At 40.1% G+C, this 26,648-nt stretch overlaps 1 protein-coding gene across 46 annotated transcripts in view; it reads right to left on the bottom strand.

Moving 5' to 3' along the window:
- Positions 1-8,644, bottom strand: part of TSC22D1 (TSC22 domain family member 1) — a 132,924-nt gene extending 124,280 nt beyond the window's left edge. For 8 of the 46 annotated variants that reach the window (XR_011527869.1, XR_011527868.1, XR_011527866.1 and 5 more), the window contains exons 1-3: positions 7,805-8,302; positions 5,176-7,353; positions 4,310-4,353 (exon numbers count right to left, since the gene is read on the bottom strand). Coding sequence is in view for 22 of the 46 variants with exons in the window: in XM_070578321.1 (XP_070434422.1) it covers positions 4,310-4,353; positions 5,176-7,353; positions 7,805-8,002 (2,420 nt within the window). In the remaining 24 variants the exon portion in view is untranslated. Of the gene's footprint in view, positions 1-4,309; positions 7,354-7,564 lie in introns of all 46 variants that reach the window. The other 38 variants (XR_011527858.1, XR_011527859.1, XR_011527855.1 and 35 more) reach the window with 13 other exon arrangements.
- Positions 8,645-26,648: the final 18,004 nt, after the last annotated feature.

The following is a 26,648-nucleotide window of genomic DNA, read 5'->3' as shown; positions in this document are numbered from 1 at the left end:
AGCAAAGGGGAGGGAGTAGAGAAAGTGAACTCCAACCAGATCACCCTATGGTAAAGTGAGCAATCGACAAGTCGCACAGAATTTCTTATCAGCTCTTTAGTCTCCTACACTTACGTGCAAGCAGACAACCAAGAATTACCAAACATCTGAGAAAAGGCTCTATCGAAAAAGGTAAAGCTCCAAACACACAAAAACAGGGGGAAAGGCAACTTGGAGGAAACAAACTATGCTGACAAATGAAAACTTGAGGAGTGGGACCCACTAACATTACCATGTGCAAAATAGTATATAGAAATATATGTAACTCTATATGCTAGACAACCAGGGTAAAGTGAGAAGAGGGACGCAAGTTCAGGATATTGTACAGGACAGGAAAAGTTATCATACAAGAATATTGAGTAATCAGTAGTGATATAATCGTAACTATTAAGAAGAAGGGGTACCGGGAGGAAAGGGGACCAGCTGAGTAGGTGACAACAGCAAAGTCAAATCTTCATTTTCTATCCAGGAAATTAATAAAGCCAAAAACAAGAGCAAGGAATATTTTATATAACACACACTTATATAGGGCATATGAGTTAGTCTATGGTCTTTCCAAATTCACTTAATTCTTATAACAACCCTGGGGTAGGTACTATTATCCCCATTTTTTAAAATGAGCAAACTGAGGCAGAGAGAAGTAAAGTAGCCCATGTTACATAAAACTAACTGACACAAGAAGGATCAAACTTATGCAGTCTACTTCCAGAGTCCATGCTCCTAACCATCTAGTTATGCTGCATATCTAGCAGCAATACAAGCATGTTATTTAGAAACTAGGAGGTAAATATCACAATAATCATCTAGAAGAAGTGAAAATGATTGCTTCTAGGAAAGGGAAAATGGGAAGGAAAGGGGCAGGAAGCTTTTGTTCGTTTTGATAACCACATAAACTATCTGACTCTTTAAATGTGCAGGCACAACCTAAATAAACATTAAAATGTAATATTTTACAGTTAAAGTATTTTATCTGATACTACCACCCTCAGAGCAGGCAACATAAGCATTACTCCTATTTTATAGATAAGAAAAAACTCATTCCTCTTTAATAAATATTTGAGGGCCTACTATGTAACAGGCACTGTATTTAGAAGATAGATTATCAATTCACTCAAAGAATGATGAAGCAAAAGAGATACAAAAAGTAAGGTTTTTTATTCATTTTTTTCAATTTGTTGCATAAATTATATGATCCTACATCTCTAAAAGCTGTGCTTAAGATCAGAGACAATATAAATTTTAAATTATCACCAAAAAAGCAGAGAAAGGTCTGCTCTCTAATTCGTTCAAAAAAATTTAGTTCTTGCCATTGAGGACCTTATAGTCTTGTGGGCAAGGTTGTAAACATAATTATAACTGAATGTGTGCAGTGCCTTAAATGGAGGAACACTAAAAAGTGGTAAGGAAACAACATGCCCCGGGTGAAGGTAATGTTTCAGAGGGAACGTTTGAGCTGAGTCTTGAAGGATAAACAGAAGTTTAATCAATTTCACATAGGCTGTACGAATGATCAGAAAACACAAAAGACTATAAATCAGTGTGAAATACCTATGTCTTCCCTGTGTTGTAAAGGTAAGTTCATGTTAAAGGCTAAAACAAGACATTAAGACCGTTTAACAAAAATGATTTTTAAAAAACAAGATGTATAATCTTAATGCTTGATCCGTGTTTCTAATCTTTAGTCTCTGCCAGTGGGCTAACTGAAAGCATTTTTCACATGTTTAATAAATATTTTAAGTGTTAGAAATTATTTCAAAAGATGACTAAAGAATAACCATCCTTCATTTGTCCTACCACCAAAAAGTTTTATTGTTAACATGTTTTCTAAGTCATAATATTGAAATAATGTACCCCTTTCTTCCATAAATAGGTGACAAAGCCCAGAAGAACAAGTGACAAGGAAGCTAACATAAGAAAAGGTAAAAAAAAAAAAATTTTTTAATCATTATCACTTTTTTCTCTTGTAGATATTCTCAAATTCCCTTGCAAGGGCAAATTTAAATGAAACAACTTTTCTTTTTCCAAACCATAGTGATAAAAGAAATAATCTGCAATAAAACAATAAAGAAAAGAGTATACATATTTATCTTTTCTGACCTTCACAGATATTTTAGGGGCGAAACACTTTGATTTTTCAGAATTTAAAGAATAACCTCTGAAACAAAAATTTTCCAGTTTGATGACTTAACTTTGATGTTAACTAAAAGGCTCAAGGCTCAAATATGCAATAAATTCAAAACAGGCAAAGTCAACTCAAGTTACTTTACACCACCATGTAGTCATATTTCTATCTCTTTTTATCTCTTTAATTCCAAACCTTTCTACATAATTTGCCCCTTAATCTCATCTCAGTTACTATATAGAAAAATTAGTTTTGTACTAATATCTTAAACTGAGACTCTATCCTTACAGTTAAAAATCTAGTTCTAAGTAGCAGCATCTGACTTTAATTGTCTGGAACAGCAAGGTGTGGAAAGCTCTACCACGCCACCCTACCACCAGGAGGAAAAAAAGGAGAAAGTCATGCCAGGAGACCACAAATGGTAATTAACAAAAATCATGGCAGGCTGAATTCAAACTGCGTGGTTTTCATTTGTGTAGTTCACCCATTTTTTCTTTTTCTAAATTTAGCATCCACTATAAGGGCTTCACTCAGATCACACTCTTTAGATTTAGAAAATGTTAATATTTGGATAAATAATACTTTAAAATTATAGGTAAGTATTATTACAGGTGAGTATTAGCATATTATAAAAAAATTAAAAGTTTAACAATAGTTACAATAGGAGTATTAACTACCTCCTAAAGAGGTCTACCTTTTAAAGTACAGTTTTGTACACATGATAAAAATGTACATTTGGTTAGGTAACAATATTTTAATTATGACTATCAGAAAAATAATAAAAATCTTGAAAGACAAGATTTTAAAATATTTCAATTAGCCATTCCTTTACCTTACATCTTTTAATAACTAAAAAAAACATGAAAACCTCACTGAAACATTTGGCCTTTATTTCCTTTTTCTAAAATTGCATTTCTTTTGAAATATGCTCAATTTTCCCAAAGAGAAAACCACAAACAGACATTTAGAATATAAATGTTTCAATTGGTCTGATGAAAGTTCAATCACAAAAATCTCCAACTAATACTAAAATAATTAAATATCTTTCGAGCTTATTCAAAGTTCCACAGTGAAAATGAATAGCCTTTGTCATAACTCCTATGATATTATTTTGATCAAGGTTAGTCACAGACTGGCAAATTTGTGAAAAGAACATTCCTTTAAAAATCAACTTAGTTGAAAGCAATGTAGAATCATGAGAGATTTCCCAACTTTTCTAGCCAGTCAGCTTCAAAAACACAATTTGATTCAATAAGTGTGATTAGTGAGTTATTTCCAATCCAATTAAGAAAAAAAGGTTTAGTCATGTATTTTAGGCTTTACGTATTTTTTTGGTAAAGGAAGAAGGGAGTAGACTAGCAGGAGAATAAAGTCTTATTTTCATGCCTCTATAAATACAACCCTTCAAGACTTTTTCTTTACTCTTTAAAATGGCTACCACCTTGATTAACTATGCAAAAGGAAAAATGTACAGCATACAACTGCTAAAGACAAATCTAGTTATTTTGACAGTATATGCCCTCCTTCCCTACAAAATGCTTAAGATTCCCATTCCTTTACTGTTCAGATAAAATGACCATTAAATAAACAAAAGTTGGTCAATTACAGTATGAGGGCAACCTATATAACCCAGATTAGGTCATCTTTTCTATGTCTGACTAGGAAAAGCAGGTAATAGTATCTTTTACAGACTAAGATCAACAGAGTAGAATTGAAAAGTATTGTCCAGTTTAGTAAAGGAGAAACAAATCTGTGAACCAAAACCCGCCCCCCAGAGATGATCACAGAGTTTTAGTTATTCAAAAGAATAAACTATTATATGAAGTTAGCAAAAATTAAGTTTGTTTGTAACTAATCTTTCTAAAAACCATTTTATAAGTAACAAAACTCACTTGGTGCCCCCAAACCTATTTTTAATGCTCAATGACTATTCTGTCAAGTATTGTTTACATATGACTTACACCATTTCCTATCCACTCTGAAACCATTCAGTAACACTCTTGCTCTAGAAAACTTACCATGAAAACCCATTTTCACATACAAAAATGAATATATAATGCTTTAGGCTAATTTTGTGCATATACATAGGTCCCAAACAGGTTAACTTTCAATCTGTTGAATGTCTGCAAAAACATGGCATGATCTTACCTCTCATCCTCGCCATCCACCAGGGGTGTCGTCAGCGGTAGCACCTTCAACGGGAAAAGAGAAGCAGAGGCTGCTAGGCTGCCGCTACTCCCATCTGAAACTGCTGACATTCCCCCACTGTCACCACTGATAGTCTGAGGTAAGCCAACTAAGGAGGGTTCTGCTGGGCGCCTGGCATCTTCAATTTGGCTTCCAATTGCCTGAGCTAATGATTGTGCAGAGAACTGAGTAGAACTTAGTGGTATCTGCTGTGGCAAAGGCAAATTTATATTAGATGCTATCAAGGGAGGTTGACTAACACTTTGAACCAAATTACCATTTTGAGTGGCAGGGGTTTGTGCTATATTCTGTGGTGGAACCAAGTTTGTTGGGGCAGAAGGCATTCCAGAAAGACCAGCTGAACTAACCTGATTTGTAACAGAAATGCTACTAGCAGAGGGCAAAGGACTAACTGCAGGCAACTGCTGAGAAACAACTCCTTGAGCTACTGATTCTACTCCTTGTGGCTGGGGAGGCACAGTTAACAAGGTACTCTGGGGTGCAATGACCAATTGCTGAGGAAGGCTTGAAGCACTAGTTTGAACTCCCTGATGAAGACTCGCAGTTTGAGCAGGTGGAACTATTTGTGAAGATGGAGGAGCACCTTGCTGAATAACTGAAGGTGTGACTTGAGTAGGGGGTTGCTTCACTGCTGTAGGGATGCTTGCTTGTTGGCCAATATTTGCAATTTGACTGCCGGTAGGTACAGCAGATACTGCTGTTTGAGCCTGGCCAACAGCCTGGCCAGATGCCCCTGCAGGTTGTGCTTGGACTGCTGTGGGCTGCACTGGCAGCTGGATACTCTGTGGCTGAGCCATAGGAATTACCGTTGTTCCTGCTCCCACTCCTGCAGAACTGGGCTGTCCGGAGGACACTGCTGTTTGAAGAATCGGCTGCTGCTGTACATACTCTGAAGTAGGATTTTGAGTCACTGATTTACCACGGCCTGGGGCCATCTGTGGAGAAACAGTGGGTTGCTGTTGTCCATATTGCAACTGTTGGGGTGGTGCCCCTGGGAGGGGAGCTTGCAGTGGAGGAGTCGTCTGAGAATATGGCAGTTGGGGTTGAGCCAAACTGGAAATGGAAGGCTGCTGACCTAAAGCTGAAGTTACACCAACGACATTAACAGGTGATGGCTGGATACCAGTTGCAGCACTGATAGTGGCTTGCAGAGGTACTGGCTGAAGACCTTGCTTTTGCTGATAGCTCAGTTCTTGAGACGGTAATTGTCCTTGTGAGATCTGTGACTGAGAAATACTCTGTGGTATACTAACTGCAGGAATACTCTGTGGACCAGTGCTACTGAAATCCATCTGTTGAAGGGCCACACCTTGAAGAGTTGGTTGCTGCTGCTGCCCCACAGTAGGGGCTCCCATCTCTCCACTTCCCACACTCTCTGTGTAGTGACTCAGTGTGCTGACACTACTGCTCACTGAACTCCCACTAGTGCTCTCCCTCTCAGAAGTCACTTCTATTGGGTTCTGTTTTACAGTTTCTACCACTTTATTTATCACACCTTCTGTAGCAGGTAAAGCATTTTCTTTTTCATAGAACTCAGTGCAAGTCCATCTACCCTTTTTAAAGGGTTCAGAACTAGAATCTAACTTCACAACTCTGAACCTTGACGTATTAACTGTTGGTTGTTGTTGCTGACTTGAAACTGATCCCACAGTCATCCCTGCAGCTGCATTAGGGACACTGTTAATAATAGCAGAGGAAGAAATAGTACCATTGCCCATGCCACTCAAGATATTCACATTAACACCGCTGCTAACTCCAGGCCCAACACTCACACTAGCAGCACTAGGAATATTGCTTGCATTTATATTAGCATTACCAAGCATGCTGCTTGTCACATTAGGATTAAAAGTACCCACAGCAGTAATGTTTACATTATTCACTGTATTAGTGCCAGTAACAGAATTTATACCTATACTGCTGGTAGTACTGGGAGCACGGATATTAGTCATTACAGATGCAGGTGAGCCACCCGATGATACAGCAGAAGTTGGTGCAGCTGGTATAACACTGTCAGAGCTTCCAGTTGTAGAGAGTTTTCTGGATATTGGGCTTGAGGGTGGCCCTCCAGGAATGGATGTAGTGGCCACACCAGCATGGGATGGATGGTGGTGCCCATGGTGGAGGTGGTGCCCATGATGAATGTGATGGTGGTGGTGGAGGTGGTGTGGATGAGCATTCCCATTGATCACAACATTCTGTTGTGGAAGGTGAGGCAAATGAGGCTGAGGAAGGTGGGGCTGGTTGGGAGAGACTGCCCCAGGTGTCTCAGCTTCCTGGAAGTTATTTAGAGTCTCTTCTGAGGAGCTGCGTTCAGGCTCCCCTAAGTCAGTAGCCCTGGAAAGTGACACATCAAGGATCTCGGAAGAAGACAGATCTTCCGTGTGAGATTCATCCAAATCATCATAGCTCTCAGTGTCCTCTGCTATACTGTTGTTGGAGCTGATGCTGGCGGAGATCTGAGCCGGGGTAACGCTAGTTATCTGGAAGCCACTTTTCTTTTTCATTTGAGTTCCGCCTGGCGCAAGAGGTTGTGCCTGCAGCTGAGCCTGCGAAAGGAGGTTCAGGCTTTGTGGAGGCGGAGGCTGTGGTCCCGACGTAGAAGATGCTGCAGGAGGTGGCGGCTGGAGCAGCGATGGAGGCGGAAAATCCTCGGAAGATGTGGCATTACTGCCAACGCCGGTACCTGCTGCACTGAGAGCAGAGGCGCTGCCACTACCGCTGCCCCTTCTAGGGAACATTGCCGGGTGCGCCATCTTCCTCGCACTAATGTCTGCAGCGGCCGCGGCGGCCGTGGACTCAGGCGGCTGGTGCATTGTGTTGGGTACCGGGGGGCGGAGGAGGCGAGTGCAATTTCCTTCTGCACCGTAATCTTTGTATTCAAGACGCCGGGGAGGAAAACGGGACCTGACGCTCCACCCGGCGCGATTCCTCCTTCTCCTCCTCCTCAGTCGAAGGCGCCGGCCGCTGCTGCCTTCGAGGGCGAGCTTCGGGAAGGGAGGATGAACGAGGGTGAACAGGGCGGCCGGGGACCCGAAGGGGGGACCCCTTCAGTCCTTCGCCATTCACTTTCCCCTCTAGTCTCACACCCCCCTTTATATTCCGCTTCGCGTGGGGTGCGGGGCAGGAGGGAGGGGGAGGGAAGGGGAAGGGAGGGGGAGCCCCGGGGAGGGGGTGGGAAAACCGAGAAATGCCCACCTTCTCCGGACAACTCAGAAGCCACCTCAACCACTGCTCGCGCCGCGGCGGCGGCCGCTGCAAAACCCTCCCGGCCGCTCTGCACGAAGGCAACGCGGAGCGAGCGTCGCCTTCCCCTCGCCACCCCCGGCGCCGCCGCCGCCGCCGGCGAGCCCCGAGCTCAGTGTCGCTCAAACCTCCCCTCCCAGCCCCGCTGTCCCCGCTCGGCCCTCCCCCCACGCCCCGCGGACCCTTTCAAACCCCCTGGGCTCGCGGCGGCTGCTCCGGGAGGAAACGCTGGCCGGGGCGGCGAGGCTCGGAGCGGGGCGGCGGCGGGGCGCCCGGTACGCTGAGCCCAGCAACGAGGCGCGGGCGGGCGCGCAGAGACGCCGGGTCCTCGCGGAGCACGGCCGGGGCGCAGCGGCGGCGGTGGCAGCGGGAGCCCAGGGAGCGCTCCATCACTGGCAGCCATGGAGCCTGAGCATTTTCCTCCCTCGGGGCAGGCGCCGCGGCTCGGCACACGTCCGCGGGGAGGAAGGGGCCGGCGCCCGAGCCTCCCCGGAGGGCGGCGGGACGTGCGCTAGCGCGACGGGCTGCGAGCCGCTCTGGTCCTCGTCCTCCGCAGCCGGCTCGACCTCACCCCGCTGCTCCTGCGGCCCGGGCGGGAGGGGGCGGCAGGCGGCGGCGGCTCCTTTCTCGGCGGCGTTGGTGGCCAGACGGGCTGGTGCAGCGACTGCAGCCGACGCCGTTCAAAGGAACGAGAGGTGGGGTTGGTCGGTGTCGGCAAACGGGGCGGGCGAGTGGGTGGGTGCCGAGGGAGGGCGGCGGGCAGGGAGGGGGCTGTGGTGGTTGTTACTAGTGCTCCTCTCGGGTTCCGCCGTATCCCCCGGTCTCTCGCGGCAGCGGGAGAGGAGGGACCAGCGCCCGAGCGCAGGAGGAGGAGGGGCGACCGCCGGCAGAGGAGGCGGTGGCGGTGGCTGGGGGAGGGGGCAAGCAAAGGAGAAGGAGGGAAGATGGCGTCTGCGCATGCGCCCCGGCGCCGCAGACATAAAGCCGGGTCTGGCGGAGAAGGCGGCGGCGGGTCTTCGGGCCTTGCCGAGCACTGGGTCTCCCGACGGAAATTGCCGAAGGCTGGCGGAGGCGCCGACGCCTCGGGGTGGTGGGGGTGGGGAATTTCGGCCGGGGGAGCGAATCCGGGTCGGCCTCGGAGAGTCGGCCTGAGTGGGGGTGGGGCAGGGTGCAGGGTGCGCGCAGGTTAGGTGTGTCCGCTCTTTTCTCACACGCGGCCGGTGCGCGCGGGCATGCGGCAGGGGAGGGGGCGCGGCGGGGAGGGGCCGCGGAGGCTGCCCGAGCCCGGGTCTCGGGTGTCCGCGCCAGGGGTGGTGTCCCCCCGCCTGTGGAATGGGTAATGAGGCTTTTCTCCGCAGCGGCAGCATCACGAGTTGCAGTTCCCAGGAGCCCGCCGTCACCACCACCGCCACGACATGAGTCAGGCTTTCTTCCTCGGCACGTGGCGGAGTCCTCCTCCCCCTCGCCGCACCTTGGGCTCGCCCCCGGCCCGCGCCGCCCTACCCACTCCCAAGGATGCCCCAGCCCTGGGAGCTGCGGGGTCCACGGAAGGCCGGGGGTCCTCACGATAGGTGCTGCCTTTTGTGTAGAGTAGTAGTGGCTGCCATGCGGTCCCCTCGCCCTTCGACGGGCAGGGGCGATCCAGCCCGGCAGATGTTCCAGCTGTTTGCAGTTAACTGCCCAAGCTTCTCCTCTCCTTAGGGAGGGAGTGCTTGCCTTCCCTCCTTACCTGGAGGGAAGAAGTAGCCCGGCCCAGTAAACAAACTGACCTCAACAGGTGGTGCCTATCTCTGGCAGGGATGTCTTTTCGTTTAATTGTCCAGGCTGAACCCCCCACCCCCACCCCTGCCGCAGGTTTGACTTAAAAGACAAAGTGGCCTGGTCGTGGAGGCAACACGAGTGCAATGACAAATGAAGACTTTTGAGTTAGAAAGGAAAAAGAGCCATCTGCAATTCCACTTAAAAACAAACGAAAACCTGCGTGGGTCTGAGCATAGTTCTACAGAAGCAATGTTAGGTTTGGTTGGAGACAGTTTACTGGAAGTTGCTTCCCTGGCGTTACACGTCAAAACATTCTAGCTCAAAGCATTTTTTACTACTAGGCGAGAATATACCTCTCGCCCAGGAATTAAAAACAACTATGGAAAACCTAGAGAGCAGTTTTAATTTTCTTAGGTTGTCGGGTGACTAAACGTTTATGATTAGACCTCTGATTCAGGGTTTAAGATGTTAGATTCAGGGACTTAGAGATCTACAATCCTATTTCAGGAGCTTGTTAAAGGATAAAACGGCTGTAGTGTTTTGCAGAGTTTTGATAGACGTCTAGTTGTCAATTCAACATGTTACTTTTAGGTTTCTCTAAACTTTTTCCTTCATTCCATCGCTCAAAAAGTTCAGAATGTCACCATTCTCTTAAATTATTGAAGAGGAATGCACCCTCAACATCCTCTGTATATCCTGTATCAAAGCTATGATGTATTGTTGCTTCTGTGGTCTCCTCCAATAAACCCAAAAAAGCAGGATGACACTTCTTACCTCTAATTACTACTGAGGAGCTCTGTGCTGGGTAAAAAGTAGGTGCTCACAAATATTGGAAGTGGTATGGTAATAAAGATGAAATACGTTTGAAAGATCGTACTTGTTTTATGATATTCAAGAATTAATATGTGAATGATTGTATTTTTACCTAAGTATGACCATTTGTATATCTAACAAAAATAATAATTTCCTTTTTAATACTCCAACAGATTTTGTTGCAAGTGATACGCCTCGTCAATGGCTGCTATTCATTGTTGAAATGCAAATCTAACACACTTTTACAACAGGTTTTGAATGGAAAACAGAATCTGTCCTAACCAATTGAAACTGCAATGGAATGTAGATGGGCAAAATGCATTTCTTTGGACTACAGTGTGAAAGAAAACACTCTTCATCTCTCAAAATGTTGCCTTAGGTCAAAGTTTTAAATTACCCCAAACAACAGCTCAACACCCCTTGGGCCACCTAAATACCCCCTATAATTGCCCTGATATGGTTGGAAGCAGAAGAAAGCCAAAGTTGACAGAGTGAGTTGTTGAGATGACCCTATAAAAGCAGATACTTGTTCTATTAACCAGTAGTAAAGAGTATTGTTGTTTTTGGCTGTTTTGATGTTCGGAGGTAGGTATATTATTTCTTTTAAAAGAAAGGTTTTTTTAAAAAAAAACTTTATACAGAATAACATAAGACAAGAAAACATCTTTTCAAATGTATTTCGTTTTTGTCTGCCTTATCACTTTCAAATTCCTATTTAGGCTGCATCAAGTCTCACTGAGATATAAGAGCAACTCTGCAATTATGGAAACCTGAGTTTGAAAAACGTGTCTCTTTTTTCTAGTTGCCAACATTTCTATGACCAGCAATGCATGAGTACAAGTACATTAAAACAAGCAGAAGCACTTGAACGAGCAGGTGTTGTTATCATATTACCACCTTTTAATAAAGTCTGGATTTAATGCAGTCATTAAATCCTTTGAACCTAGTACTTAGAATTATCCTTTGAAACACTGAATTTCACCTGTTTACATTCTGAAGGTGTAGCTCCGAATTACTGTCCATTGACTAAAGATTAGCCTGTAGTGCAGTGTTCACTTGAATCTAATTATTCACTGTTGCAAACCAGCATGTATGTTTGGCTGTGTTTGGTGTTTTTTTCTACCATAAAATAGAAAATTTGCTCAATATTATAACACAGTTTACCTATTTCTGAGAACTGTGAAGCAGATCAGTATTTGAAACCATTTAATTCTCCAAAAGTAATGCCCTCAAAGAGCAGGAAGGAAATTCTTAGACTCAGAATGACTGTGAGTGGCAAAAATAGATGTAAGAGAAATGTGTGCAGAAAATATGCCACGGTTCCACTCCGGTTATTCTGGCTAACCAGTGCTTGAGTCAAGCAACATTACTTATCTGCAACATTTACATGTCATCCAAAAAAAGTCAAATTTTTAAATGTGAGTTATAAATGTGAAAAAATTACACATTTTTATGTACAAAGAAACTTATGCACAGGGATACTGCAGCATGTTTCTAAATCAATTTGCTCTCTAGAAAATTTTTTCAATGAAACCCAGAGTACGATGTGCTATTTGACTTGTAAATAGCACAAAAAGCTTATTTTGAAACTTTTCATTCAAGTTTCAATGAGTATTGTTTAGCATATAACTGATTAATTTTTGCAGCATTTGGTAAATTTTCAAAATAAGTATTTTTCTGGTCACCTAAATCATTTTATATCCTCAAAAGAGATATGTTTATAAAACCAAAAAATACAGAAATTTGAGTTTATGGTTCAGACAGCACAATGACACACGTTAGCTCGTTTAATATTAGACCCTTTGAGGGAGGAGGCCTTTTTCTCATTTTAAGAGTAAGTGATCACAGGTTAAATGACTTGTTCCAGGTTTATGCCTAAATCTGGGTACTCAGGCCCTCTCAATTTCATATCTTCTGCCTCTCTGTTGAGGCATTTTTCTGAAAAAGTGGGCTGAACTCTGGGAACTAGTATTTTTCAAAACTCTCTTGGAAATTAATGACTGTTCCTTTAATGCCTTTGAATGCCAAGGAAGATGTACAGCACACACTAACTGCACACCGCATTTCTTTTACATGAAGAGGATGGAAGGCTTTTTCCCTGTTTGAACCAATGTAAACGTTACAGCTTCTTCTACAGTCAGTCTTTTCTGACTTATGAGTGTGTTAATTTGGAGAATTTTGTCACAACTTAAAAAACTTTCATTTCTAACTTCTGCTACAGAACGGTGAAGTGACATTGAAAAAAGAAAGAATTCGTTAATTTAGATTTTTTTTCTTCAGTCCATAATCAAATAACCCTCCAAATCTCCCTGGATGATAGTTGATGTTTATTTAATGCCTACTCTATACGACACGTTGTTCTAAGTGCTCTCAGTGTTTTGTCTCACTTAATCCTCACAACTGTATAAAGTAGGAGCTATAATTACCCCATTTTACAAATGAGGAAAGTAAGATGCAGTGAGGTTGAGGTCTTCCAACTTGGCAAGTAGTGGGGCTGAGATGCAGATCTGTGGGGTGTAAGCACCCCTTCACAGCTGCCTCCAAGATGTCGTGTCCAGTCAGGCTCCTGGCAACTCCAGCTCCCAAGTTACATTTCTACAGAATACTCATGTTTTAATTTTTCTAATTAGACGTCTCCAAAGAATCCAGGAGGACCATTTTCTCTTGATGCAGACATTCTAAGAAAGAATGTACATTTTAGAGACTCTACTGTGGCCACAGGAATTGGACGTAAATGAACAGAACAACAATTTGGTAAGTTGGATGATCCTTCACTGATCAAAAACAGATGTCGAATGCTTGAAAAAGGCATTAATCACACATAATTGAGGAGCACTGTCTATATAGGACAAGATAAATGTTTTCCCATTTTAGCAATTAGCATTTATTGAACATGAGAGCCTGTAGAATAGAGACAATAATAACCTAGTTTTTCCAAAATGTTCTAAGGACTAATTTGTATTTGTGCATCTTTTTAGATAACTTAGTTACAGAAATAAACACATCTGTCATATTTGTTTGTATCATAATTCTAATAAGGCCTCTCTGTCCTTCCACCATACCTGAACCAAAACCAGGTCAAGAAGTACAAACAAATCATAGCAGCCAGTATTTCTTTGTATAAAGATTAGGTTCACAAACACTTAGGTATATCTCAAGTCTCAAAGCTCAAGGGAAAAGGAATGGCTGTTGAAGTCATTCCTTAGCATGGGATTTTCCGTTAGTCATTCATTTTCTCCCTCTGCTCTGACTTATCTTTTAGGAGAAAAAAATTGATAAAATAGTTTGTTAGTAACTTAAATTGACGTTTACAATTAATTTCATTGTAGAAGAAAAACAGGAAATCATAAGTCTTAAAGGCCAAAATATTTTCTGATTTTAATACTTGTAAAAAAAGAAGAAGGGGGCTGGCCCATGGCCGAGTGGTTAAGTTCGCGTGCTCCGTTTCGGTGGCCCACGGTTTTGCCGGTTCAGATCCTGGGCGCGGACATGGCACCGCTCGTCAGGCCATGCTGAGGCAGCGTCCCACATAGCACAACCAGAGGGACCTAAAACTAGAATATACAACTGTGTATGGGGGGGCTTTGGAGAGAAGAAGCAGAAAAAAAAAAGAAAAGAAAATCTTAGAGCTGCATGCAAGCTTAGCGTGCAAGCTAAACTGGAGTCAGAAGCCCAAGATAAAATCCTGTTAGTATTACCACAGAATGTTAAAGACCACAGTACTGTTTACATATGGAAGGTGTTTACAAAACCTTTCTATATGAATGATAAAATTAGGATGATTTAGGTGGAAATGTAGGAATTTCAGAGAAAAGCGTAAGATGGAATTTAGGAGGAAAAGCCCGAAAAAATTGATTTGTTTTATTACATGCAATATATACACACTTGTCAGCTTCAAAAAATTAAATATATTACTGACTTAGCTTCTTCACTCAGTTAAATATAAAGCTATTTGCAAAGATTCCCACAAAGCTTTCCATCAAAAACTGGAAGAGAAGGTGCAGGTGTTTTTTTGCCCCAGTTATTTATAGATAGGTATGGGATCGCATGATAATGCCAACTCAGTGGTTTAACTCTGATGTTTCGAAAGAGTTTCTAAACAACTTCTTTATTCAAGTCATAACTAACATACAAAAATGGTTGTTAAACTACACTTATATCAATATATATTTTGAATAAACTGGGGTAATACTCTGTTACCCCAATGTTGATCTCAAATTATTTGATAAATAACAACAAGAGTTTTGAAAGGAATACTTCCAATGAAAAGCGTCTTGAGAAAAAAGCTAAGTTTTCTTTATTATGTCAAGCATATGATAGGAACTCAGTAAGTATTTGTAAAGAATTTCTTAAATCCAAAATTATGTAATAATATTGTCAACATAATTTATCACATGAACTTTACTACTGGACTTTTCACAAGATGTTTCTGAAGAACATTAAGTTCAGAAATTATGACATTAGGAAACAAGCTCATTATTAAACTTTTGGTCAAGGGCATCCAACTGTATTAAATTTCCTTGTCTGTTCTTTACTTGATCTCTATAAAATTCTCCTTGCCCAACCTAAGCCTATAACAACTTGCTGACTACTCTTTTTGATGGAACATAATGCCCAAAGCATTTTTTTTTTTTTGTAAAAAGCAAAGTTCAGTAAAAATTGTAAGCAGATATGAGTTGAATCTGTATCTCCTTTTCTGATAGCTATGCATTTGCTTAGGGACAGCACATTACGTTAAATACTGATTAGAACTGGAATCCTTAGCCTTCGTGGATTCTGGAAATGCATTCCTCACATCCTGGCTTAAGGCTATGGAGAATTCATATGCTTCTTCCAGTCAGATGAGCTCCAAAACTATTTTCTAAGAAACTTTCTTGGCATGACTAGTCACAGAATGCATACAAAGCTTACGATGAATACAGTAATTTCAAATAAAACGATCCATTTTTTTAAAGTTTGACTTAGTTAATATGTCTAAAAAATTTACTAGCTATTAGTAAAAACTTCCATTTTGAAGTATTAGTATCAAATGAAGATTCTGCTGTTATTTTTGCATTTCTCCCCACGTGAAACATTTTTACCTTTTATTTATGATTGTGAAAGGTAGCAGGGCGTGCCACCCCAAAATATGCTGCTTTGGTGAATTGATTATTTTGAGCTGTAGGGACTTAAACAACAGCAACTGCAGAGAGAGGCTTTCTCTGGACTGCTTATCAGCCTAAAGACAGACCTCCACGAGGAGCTAACTCAGTTGTCATAGATTCCCTCCCGGGAGTGTCGTCAACCAGGGAGGATTGACTCTTGTCACAGGACAGGAGGCTGCAAACTGACACCACACTCAGAGGAACCGTCACAAACTGTCAGGCCTCTCACCTGTTCTTCTAAGGGCCCATTCATCTTTCCTAAAAGTCCTTTACTCTCCCCCAAGAGGCCTACGTCTCCCTACCTCTCCCTGTGAAGAGGGTATTTAATCCTAAATTTTAAGCCACCTCAGAGAGTTACTCATTTCTTCTGGGTATCTCCCATGTGTGCAGAAGGTATACATGTTTAAAAACTTTTGTTTGTTTTTCTCTTGTTAATCTGTCTTTTATTACAAGGGTCTCAGCTAAGAACTCAGAAGGGAGGGGGGACCTATTTTTCCTCCCCTACCACTGTTAGTATAACGAAACCCCACCTTCGTTTATATAACTAACATAAGAATAAAGAAGCTACCTTGCTAATTATTTTGAGTATATTTTTAAACTACGTGATATTTATCTAGCACAGTATACAAGTGATCAATAAATTCTTTTTTAATGATAATGATTCTGTAGCTGAAGTTTACTCACAATGAATACATAGTAATTGACTGAAAGTAGGATTCTTTGTGCCACCCCTTTCTTCGGAAGAACAAGGAAATTTTGGCCCCAGAGCCTCTCATATCTGTAGGATCTTCAGAGGAGGCAAATCACCATTTCCAGCCAGCCCTTCATTATTAAAATGTCCAAAGAGAAGTGTCTTTGGCACTGTTTCCAATGATTCTGTTCTAATAACACGTTAACTTAACATTCGTCTTATTACTAGTTGTACCAGATGAGTCACTCATTTAAGACTCAGGCCTTAACGTAATTTTCAAATGGCTTTGATCTAAAGTCAATTTTTTTTGAATGCTGAATAGATTTTATAATGGACATTGTTCCCCGTCCATCTTTCCCTTCCCATCCCATTCACTCCTGCACCATACCCTTCCCTCCACTGCCGTTTCCCTCGCCATAGCTCAGAACTTGAAATCACAACCGTCTTCACTTGGATAAAATTCCCAAATAGTAATATATCATTTTCTTCTTTGTGATAATTGTGCAGCAGCAGTCAACTAATAACACCATTTGCTATTCCTTTCCAACTAAGTACATGATAAGGTGTATTTCATGAACAGTACAGCTACACGAGCATAGAGGATAGAAGCAAATAAAAGGACATCAACTAATTAAAAAAAAAGAACATTCAACATTGCACAAATACATATTAACAACCATGGCTGATCTCAACTGAGTTATACTGCAGATACTTTTCACCTCATTAGGTTAAAATATTTTTTTCTCTGAAAAGCACTTTAAGTAGAATTAACTAAAAGTATTTGGTAATTTGTGGGCTGTTATATTCTGAGGACTAGAAGGTGAGAAATGTGGGATTTTGTTCTTCTTAGAAGAACTAGGAACAGGAAAGGTAAGATTGATCCACCTTCAGTGTCATTAATTGAACATCTACTGCCTGTTCTTTAGGAGACAAAATTCCCTACGCAATGGTCTCTTATATATCAATGAGGACACAAAAGGAGGCACCCTGCGCCCAACCCTCCCAGGTAGCTCAAGGGTGTATGTACGTAACCTTGTTGGAAACAAAGGACAAATGGAAAGCAACAGGAGAACAATTTGGTTCATGTTTCACCAAAGACATTTTTCCTCAAGGTTAAAGATAACCAGAGACTTCCAAATCATTGCAGATACCTCTGTTTGTTTGTTTTTTCCTGAGGAAGATTTGCCCTGAGCTAACATCTGCCACCAATCTTCCTCTTTTTTTTGTATGTGAGCGCTGCCACAGTATGGCCACTGACAGACGAGTGGTGTGGGTCTGTGCCCAAGAACTGAACCTGGGCTGCTGAAGCAGAGTGTGCCAGAGTTAACCACTAGGCCACTAGGGCTGGTCCTGCAGACACCTCTTAATCTACCAATTATATATAGGCACAATATGGATCTTTGCAAATTAGATAAGAACAATTTTAATGTGAAATAATAGCAACAATATAGTTCAGAAACCATGACACCTCATTGATGCATACATCTGCTGGGGAATGAGCATATGGTAGTGCCCAGTACTGATGTAAAAACACTGCAATTATAGCTCCTTAGTATGATAATTGATTCTGAGTATATGAGTTCTGTTGGTTGTCTTTATTTTTTATTGTTGGGTTTTTGCTTTTGTTTGTTTGTTTTTTAATGGCAGACATCTGGGAGGAGAAAACCTTCTGTGTTCCTGGTGTAACTAAATCTAACAATAAGACCAGGAAAATACACCAAACTTAGCAGAAAGCAGGGACAATACAACACACTAAAGGAGTCTTTGAGGCTACTTGTTCCCTGAAAAATGTCATGATGGCAAACAACCATGCACAGAATAAAATGTCCCTATCTCATATGTTTAACATTCACCAATTTTATTCCATGGCAGCCCATTATCTATATAGTGACAGATAGAATATTCCGTAAGGAGAAAGACTGGAAAGTGCATTTTGTGTTTAAAAATAAGAGTAATAAGTTATCAGCTCCACCTTTAAAGCACTAAAACAAAGTTTTTAAAACCTAAGCTTGAGCTCCATTTTCAACAAGAAAATGAGGGACCATTTTAAATGCTTAAACTTGCTGGTCCTCTTCAGCAAAGGCCCCCACTCTGTTGACTTAGTTATGGCAATCCCAGGGCCAGAAGACCAGAGCCTGAAGTCTATTGCACAGATTGAATTGCATTTTGGTCAGTATTATTTCAGTATTCCACCCCATTATCTGCGTGTGAATTTCCCATGAGCAGTTTGCATTCCCAGACCATCTTGAACCTCTCAGTCAATATCAGTTGGGATCCCCATTCTCACACCACGATGTGTGCACAAGGGATGTGAAATCATTTAGAAGTTGGTCTAGGCCGAGAAAAAAAAGATTTAGGCAGGCAAATCCACTGGGGAGAAAAATCCATTAAGTTTAATTCAAAGTCTATTATACTTTATCCACTATTTTGGAAGAATTCCATCATTGCTTTCTTCTAATAACAAAGATAACAAAGAATTGATTGCTGTTATTTCAAGAAGGTCTCTCTGCCCACAAACATTTATTAAGGACTTGCCTAAATTGTAGCTCATTTTTAATGTGAAACAGAAAACTCAGCTTGTGCCTGCATACCTCATAACAGAACATTGTAGAATGATTATAATATACATTTCAGTAAACTATACTACACTTATCCAACAAGCAGAAATGTGAAATAATCAGGTCATCAAAGAATAATAGAGTCAGTAGTGGAGAAAGTACTTAGTTAAGGGTACCGAGGTAATGTCCAGAATTCTTCAAAGGCTGTGTGAGGATAGAATTTAAAATTAACTCTCAGGTGCCTATGGTTGGTTGGAGAGGAGCTGGGAGAGAGCTCTGGAAGAGTAAGCCGGCCCACTCCCTTACCAAACCTCTTTGCATTTAAAAACTCCACCTTTGTCTCTGACTTGACTCCCTAATTTTTATTTTTTACTTTTTTGTGGGGGCCAGGGCAGGAAGACACTACTTCTTCAACCAATAAGGAAGCCCAGACATACAGAACTTGGACTCCTGAACATCATTTTACCTCATTACTGTCTTCTCCTGAGGTCTAAGCTGATTTCCTAAGGAAAATGGCCCTGATATACAGTTGAGTGGTCTGAATGATAGAAACAGTCAAAGCTATACTATGAAGATTCTGCCATCAAATGTATGTTAGGGACTTATTTCCTCTGACATTTAGGGTCTTATTTTCTATAAAATTTCTGTTGCATGAATGATGCAATTCAAGTGAAAAATGCAAACCTATTGGTACAACATTGTCAATTATTCAGCAAGAATTTACTAACAAGTACTATATATTGCATATATCAAATATCTTACATGTCTTAGCCTGAGTACCTCCAAAATAAGAGACAAGGCTTGCTTGCAGGTAGTTTATTTGAAAAAATGGGGCCAGGAAGCAGGAATGTCAGCAGGGGGTGTGAAGCAGCGAAGGAGGATAAACCAACACAAGGATGTGTTATGGAGTTGGCTATCGTGGAGAAGCCTTAAAACATGCTTTCCAGGAGACAAAAAGGATTAACATTTATCTACTGATTTCCATTCCCCATTGGTCAAGGGTGGTCCTATGAATGTTAAATCCACCGCCCACTCCCGTTTTTATGCACATGCGTGAGTGAAGAGCCTATTCTGATGGTGCTCCACACACACCAACGAGTCAGGCCAGGCACTGTCCTGTCACACTTAATGCAAAGCCAGTCAAGGCCTGTGGGGAAGCAGTAAGTGGTTGAACAAGAGGCAGGTCCAAGAGGACTTAGCAGAGGCGTCCAGCTATCACAGTACTCCAGCGCTGATTGCCACAATTGGAATTAGAGTATGATTTTCTAATTCTGATCAAGTATCTTTTAATTAATATTTCATAGAGTCATTTAGATTTACCAAGAATAACCTCACTGACACTTTTGAGAAGAGTGAGATCTCACTAATTCAGACTACATTAGCCATCATGATTCGTGGACTGAGAGTAAATTTACATTAGTATTGCCTATTTTTTTAAAAAAAGAATATGCTTAGAAATTAGGTACATAAACTTGACTCCAAAGAGCATTTTAAACATTTACCTTTACCATCACCTCTATACAGACAATTATATTTTGGCAGTTACCTCTGAAACTGGCCGTAGTAAACGTTCAATAATCAGTTGCTGAAATAATGGAAATTTTAAATTGTAGTTACAAAACAGCTTAATCCATTAATTAAACAATGGGTCTTCTATGATTCACTACTACCTTGATTCTAGTCATTGTGTGTATTTTACATTTGTAAAAGTGTATTTTAGAGAGTCAGTCTATAAATCAGATAGTCCTCTACATCTAAGTGCCTTCAGGAGTTCTGAATTGATGATGCTTATCTTGATAAAAATAAGGAAAATCTAAGGATAGAACAATAAAATTCTATTGGCTATTTCATCAGTAATTCTAATAGACTTCTCATACCTTTGATGTCTGTTCAAACTGAGACCATGTGTTTCATCTGTCTAAAGTCTTTTAATCTATGTCTTCTTTTAACAACTGAGATATTTATAAACCATAAAATTCACCTGTTTTACCTGTAGAATTCAATGAGTTTTAGTATATTTACAAGGTTGTACAACCATCACCACAATCTGATTTTAGAACATTTCCATCATCCTAAAAAGAAACCTCATGCTCATTTATAGTCACTCGTCATTCCCACTCCCAACCCTAGGCACCACTAATCTACTTTCTGTCTCCGTTTGCACTTTTTAAAGATAGTTTATATAATGAGCATAATGCTCTTGAGGGTCATCCATGTTGTTAACCTAGATCTTTTACAACCAACAATAGTTTTTCTGTATGTTGTCTCCTAATCATATTTCAGTTTCAGGGCAAAATTTCTGCCATATACAATGTTAAATAAAGCTATGTAAAGAATTATAGAATCATGTATACAAAACTTAAATGGACATTCCTGGCAAAGAAAAATCTGAATTTTATGCAACTTTTATTATTTGCCAATACAAAAATAACAGGCTCAGCTTGTTAAGATACTGGAAACATGGAACTAGAGAAAAGTATAAAATTTCATCTTAATTTTATAATAAAGTCACTCGTACTATATCAATCCTTTCTAATGTTGCATTTACTTTTAAAAGATTATTTTCTTCAACCTTCAAACCATTTGAAATGTTGCAAGAATAGTAAGATGAATATCTTACGCTCTTCACCCAGATTGACCAGTTGTTAACATCTTACCACATTTACTCTTTCTCTGTGTAGCTCTTTCCTTCTCTCTCTCTCACGTACACACACACGGACCCACACACACACACACACACACTTGAGAGTTAGTTGCATGACACTTCAACTCTAAAGACTTTAGCACGTATCTCTTAAGTACAATAGCATTCTTCTTCATAATCCTAATACTATGATCACACAGGAAATTTAACGTTGATATAATGCTATTATCTAACATAAAGCCCATGTTCAAATCTCTGCAGTTATTGTTCTAATAATGTCTTTTATAACTTAAAAAAAATCCAAGAGTCAATCGAGGAAAGTCCATTGCACCTTCCTTTAATCTAGAACAATTCCCTGGTCTTTTTCTGTCTTTCCTGACACTGACATTTTTAGAGATTGCAGACCGGTCATCTTGCAGTATGTCCCCAAGCTGGATTTGTTTGATTACTTCTTCATAATCAGGTCCAGGTTAAGCTTTGTTTAGGGGGAGGACAGCGCTGGGAATACATGTGTGTGGCTTGATTTTCTCACTGCATTAGGGAATGCCCAATATTTTTTCAATGAAACTATTTATGTGATGTAATGTTTACATAGTTGATATATATAAATCTTCATGCCCTGCCTTTTAAAAAAAGCATTATATCATTTCCCCATGATACGAAAATTCTTCCAAATCAGCATTTTTGATGGATACTTAATAGTCCATCATATGGTATTACCATTTATTTGATAAATAAACCCTCTATTATTACACATTTAAATTATTTCCATACTATATTATTATAAAAATGCTATCGTAAACATGTTTAAGCATAATATTTGTCCATATATGTGATTATTTTCTTAGAATAAATTGCTGGAAATGTAATTACCTAATATTATTGGATTAAGGAGTAGGTATAAACTTTTAAATATTGACAAATTGCTTTAAAGAAATCTGGTAATCAGCTTCAAGAGGGCCCCCAGTGATGCCTCCTGGTCTTTATACCCTTCTTGAGTCCAAATCCACATTTTACATGGATTGGTCTGTATGACAAGAGAATACAGCAGAGTTGGTGATGGCATGTCACCTGCAAAGTTAGGTTATCAAAGACACTGGCTTCTGTCTTAGTTGTTCTTTCTATTGGATCACTGGTCCCAAGAGAAGCCAGTTGCCATGTTGTGGGGACACACCTGCAGCCTAAGGTGAAGTCCACATGGCAAAGAACTGAGGTCGTTGGCCAATAGCCATGAGCCACTGGGACCAGCCAACAACCACACGAGTAAGTATAAAAGTAGGTTCTCCTGCCCCACTTGAGCCTGCAATGACCATCCCCAGCTACAGACAGCCTTTCCTGAGTGGTAAGCTAAGCAGCTCTGGATCCCTGATCCACAGAAACTGTGAAGTGATAGGTGTTTGTAGCTTTGAGCTCTTGAGTTTTATAGTAACTTGTTACACAGCAATACATAATTAATATAAAAAAGTGTGCATCATTTTATATTCTCACCAGCAGGGCATGAGGGCCTGTCTTACCACAAGGAGTCGTATTCTTTTTAAAATCATTCTAATTTCAAAAATATTTTTTTAAAAGGCATCTGTTTATTTAAATTTGCATTTCTTTTTTTCTTTTTTCTTTGTTTTTTGGTGAGGAAGATTTGTCCTGAGCCAGCATCTGTGCCAGTCTTCCTCCATTTTATATGTGGGATGCCACCATGGCATGGCTTGATGAGCAGTGTGTAGGTCCGCACCTGGGATCCAAACCCACGAACCCCAGGCCAAAGTGGAATGCATAAACTTAACCACTACACCACAGGGCCAGCCCCTAAATGTGCATTTCTTAGACTACTTGTGCAGTTGAATTGTTTTTTCAAAAATTTAATAGTCATTAATTCATGTTCTGTGAACAGATTAATCTGTTTATGTCCTTTGCCCACTTTTTCTATAAAAGTTTTATTATTATTTTGTATGAACTCATTTCCTTTTTCCAGTTGTATTGATAGGAAATATTTTCCCCAATTTTTACATTTGCCTTTTAATTTTGGTTATCATGGTATTTTGGCATCCAGAAGTTTCGCATTTTTAAATAGTCAAATTTGTCTATGTTTTTTTTAAAGATTTTACTTTTCCTTTTTCTTCCAAAGCTCCCTGGTACATAGTTGTGTATTTTTAGTTGAGGGTCCTTCTACCTGTGGCATGTGGTATGCTGCCTCAGCATGGCTTGACGAGCAGTGCCTTGTCTGTGCCCAGGATTCAAACCGGCGAAACCCTGGGTCGCTGAAGTGGAGTGCACGAACTTAACCACTCACCACAGGGTGAGCCCCAAGTTTGTCTATTTTTATCTTTGCGATTTCTTCCATTATCTTTATGCCTAGGAAGTACTGCTATGAAGGAATATAAAGCAGAGTTAGAGAATGACAGGGTAGGGTAGGAAGTCAGTGTATATAGGGTGGTCCCAGAAGGCCTCACTAATAAGGTGACATTTGAGCAGAAACTTGAAGAAAAAGAACAACCACATACATCGTAGAGAAGAACATTTCAAATGTTGAATTCTAACGAAATTTTTTGGTATCTATCTATTGATCCTTTTATCTGTTAATATGATGGATTAGACTGACAGATACTGGCATAAAGCTTACTTGGTTACAATGCTTTTTTCTGTTTTTTGGGTTTTTTTTTTAGGACCTGTCTTTATCCTTATTTTAGTAAGAAACTAAAGAACAAAAAAGTGATTCATCCAAGGTTACATAGATAAGTGGTGGAGCTAGGATTGGAACCCAGGCCATTTCACTCCAGTGTCTGAGTATTATCCACTATGCCATAATCATTTTTTTTTTTCATGGTAAAAAACAGGTGACATTAAATTTACCATCTTAACCATTCTTAAGTGTACTGTTCGGTAGTGTTAAGTATATTCGCATCGTTGTGCAGCAGCTCCCTAGAACTTTTTCATCTTGCAACTCTGAAACTCTGTACCCACTAAATGCTAATTCTGCTACCCTCCTCTCCCCGGCTCTTGGTAACCACCTTTCTACTTTCTGTTTTTGTGGTTTTGATTACTTTAGATACTTCATATGAGTGGAATCATACTGTATTTATCCTTTTATGATTGGCTTATTTCACTTAGCATTAAGTCCTCAAGTTTCATTCATGTTGTAGCATGTGACAAAATTTCTTTCCTTTTTAAAGCTAAGTAATATTACATTGTGGTATATAGCATATTTTCTTTATCCATTCATCTGTCAATGGACATTTGTGTTGCTTCCCCCTCTTGGCTATTGTGAATAGTGCTACAATGAACATAGGTGTGCAAATGTCTCTTTTAGATCCTGCTTTGAATTCTTTTGGATATATACCCAGAAGTGGGATTGCTAGATCATGTGGTAATCTATTTTTAATTTTGGGGGGGACTCTCCATGCTGTTTTTCATAATGGCTCCACCATTGATCACAATGTATTTTTAATACATTATTGCATATGGTTTGTTAGTACTTAATTTAGAAATTTTGCATCTGAATTCATAAGTGAGGTTGGCCCATTATTTTCTTTCTTTAAGTTGCCTTGTCAGGATTATTTCCAAAAACCAGCTTTTGGTTTTGTTGATAATCTATATTTTTGTTATTTTTTCTATTTCCTTAATTTCCATCGTTAATTTCATTATTTTCCCTTTCTACTTTTTTTCCTAGCTTTTTGAAATGCACATGCAGCCCAATTATTTTCAATCTGTCTTATATTTTAAATAAATTAATTTACATGTATGCATTTCACTCTAATTAACACTTTATAAATTCCATTGTGATTTCCTCTTGAACCTATGAGATTTTTAGGTGAGTGTTTTATTTATTTTGGTTTTTGGCCACCAAATTGTTTTACAAACAAAAAAACTAAAGTCCAGAAAAATTAAATGTCTTTGCTCAAAATTGTATAGCCAACGCATGGGCTGAAAATAAAGTCTCCTGATTACTATTACACTTTGTCTTTCCAATTTCTTAATTCATATCCTTTTCCTATCAGAAAGCTTCTTGAAATTAAACCAACATTGTCTTTAACTCATATTACACTTAGAATTCTACTTTTTTATTAGTTCCATCTATTATACATTTTCAAAATATTTACTTAAGCCTTTTTCTAAATGTATTTAGACAATTTTCTCTTTGAGTTTCTTGTCCAGCCAGGATTCATTAATTTCTAGCCATGTCATTTGGCATAGTGCTTAGAACATATTAGGCTCTCAATAAAACTTTACTGAAGGAATTTTCATTCAATGAATGTTTAAAGAGTATTATTAGCCCCACCTATGAGCTTTATTAAAGGTCAAATGACAAGTCCTGGGATGGAAGGAATCTTTCTGACTTATCATATCACAAGTTTAGTGGATTAATGATAAAGATGAAATGAACAAGAAACCAGACTCCCTGTTGAAATGAGCTACAATTCCATGGTCAAAAAAGAGGGGAAGTAGAAATAGATGAAAAAATAAAAGTGAAGTATAAATTACAATAACTAACTTTCATGAAACATCTACTGTGAAAAATAGATTTTATTATCTCTGCTGTATAAATGGGAAAAGAGAATGCCAGACAGTTGGGTCACTGGCCCAGGTGACACAGCTAGAAATGATAGCCCTTGGATTGGAATGCAGCTTCTGTCTGACTCCACAGCCCACCACCTTTACAACAAGCCACAGTCTTCTCCAGGGCCCTTATCTGAGATCTCTCCTCCCAGTTCTAGCAAGCCCACCCCGCTGGCTGTAATTAGAAAGTAGGAGATAGCTCTGAAGCAAAGGGAGGGGCTTGTGGTATCAGGATCAATCAACACCAAATACTTTGCTAGAGGTTAAATACTGCCACATCGTTTACTTGTCTTTGAAAATAATCTTTGGGGCGAAAGGGGAGAGAGGAATTGAATGGTTCCGCCATTAACATACTGCCTGCCTCATCTTCTAAGTCCCCACTAAAGCTCACAAAGGGAATCTGATGTCAGAACCTGCAGTGCCGTGTTAAGAATATACTTACAGTTAATGAGCTCCTTCATGCATATTTTCTCTAGGCATCTTTTAATAATGTAGGCATATCCCTTTTATTATTTAATAAACTACATTAATTAATCTTACCAATGTAATTTGATGCTGCACAATAACAGTTGTTTTCTTAGTATTTGTTATATACTATGCCTTTGCTAACAGCTGTCTTTTCGATATTTTATACATTTATCAAAGTAGCTTCATTCCTCTTGTACTAGTTCCTAATTTTTCCCTTGACCATCCTCCCCGACAACCTTCAGGATTTGCAAATCAGTAATTGGAATGATCATTCTTCCATATTCAACTTTTAGATTGTTTACTTTTTTCCCCCTTCAGTTTTGTGGTTTCTCCTTGATCTCTATAATCATTATTTTATATCAAATAGATGTGTGTGGTGATTAGAGAGAATTTTTTATGATATGGA

The sequence above is a fragment of the Equus przewalskii genome, chromosome 16 (genome assembly GCF_037783145.1).
Source record: "Equus przewalskii isolate Varuska chromosome 16, EquPr2, whole genome shotgun sequence".
Lineage (NCBI taxonomy): Eukaryota > Metazoa > Chordata > Mammalia > Perissodactyla > Equidae > Equus > Equus przewalskii.
The sequence above is the reverse complement of the archived record's forward strand: the minus strand, read 5'-3'. Positions and strand labels throughout refer to the sequence as shown.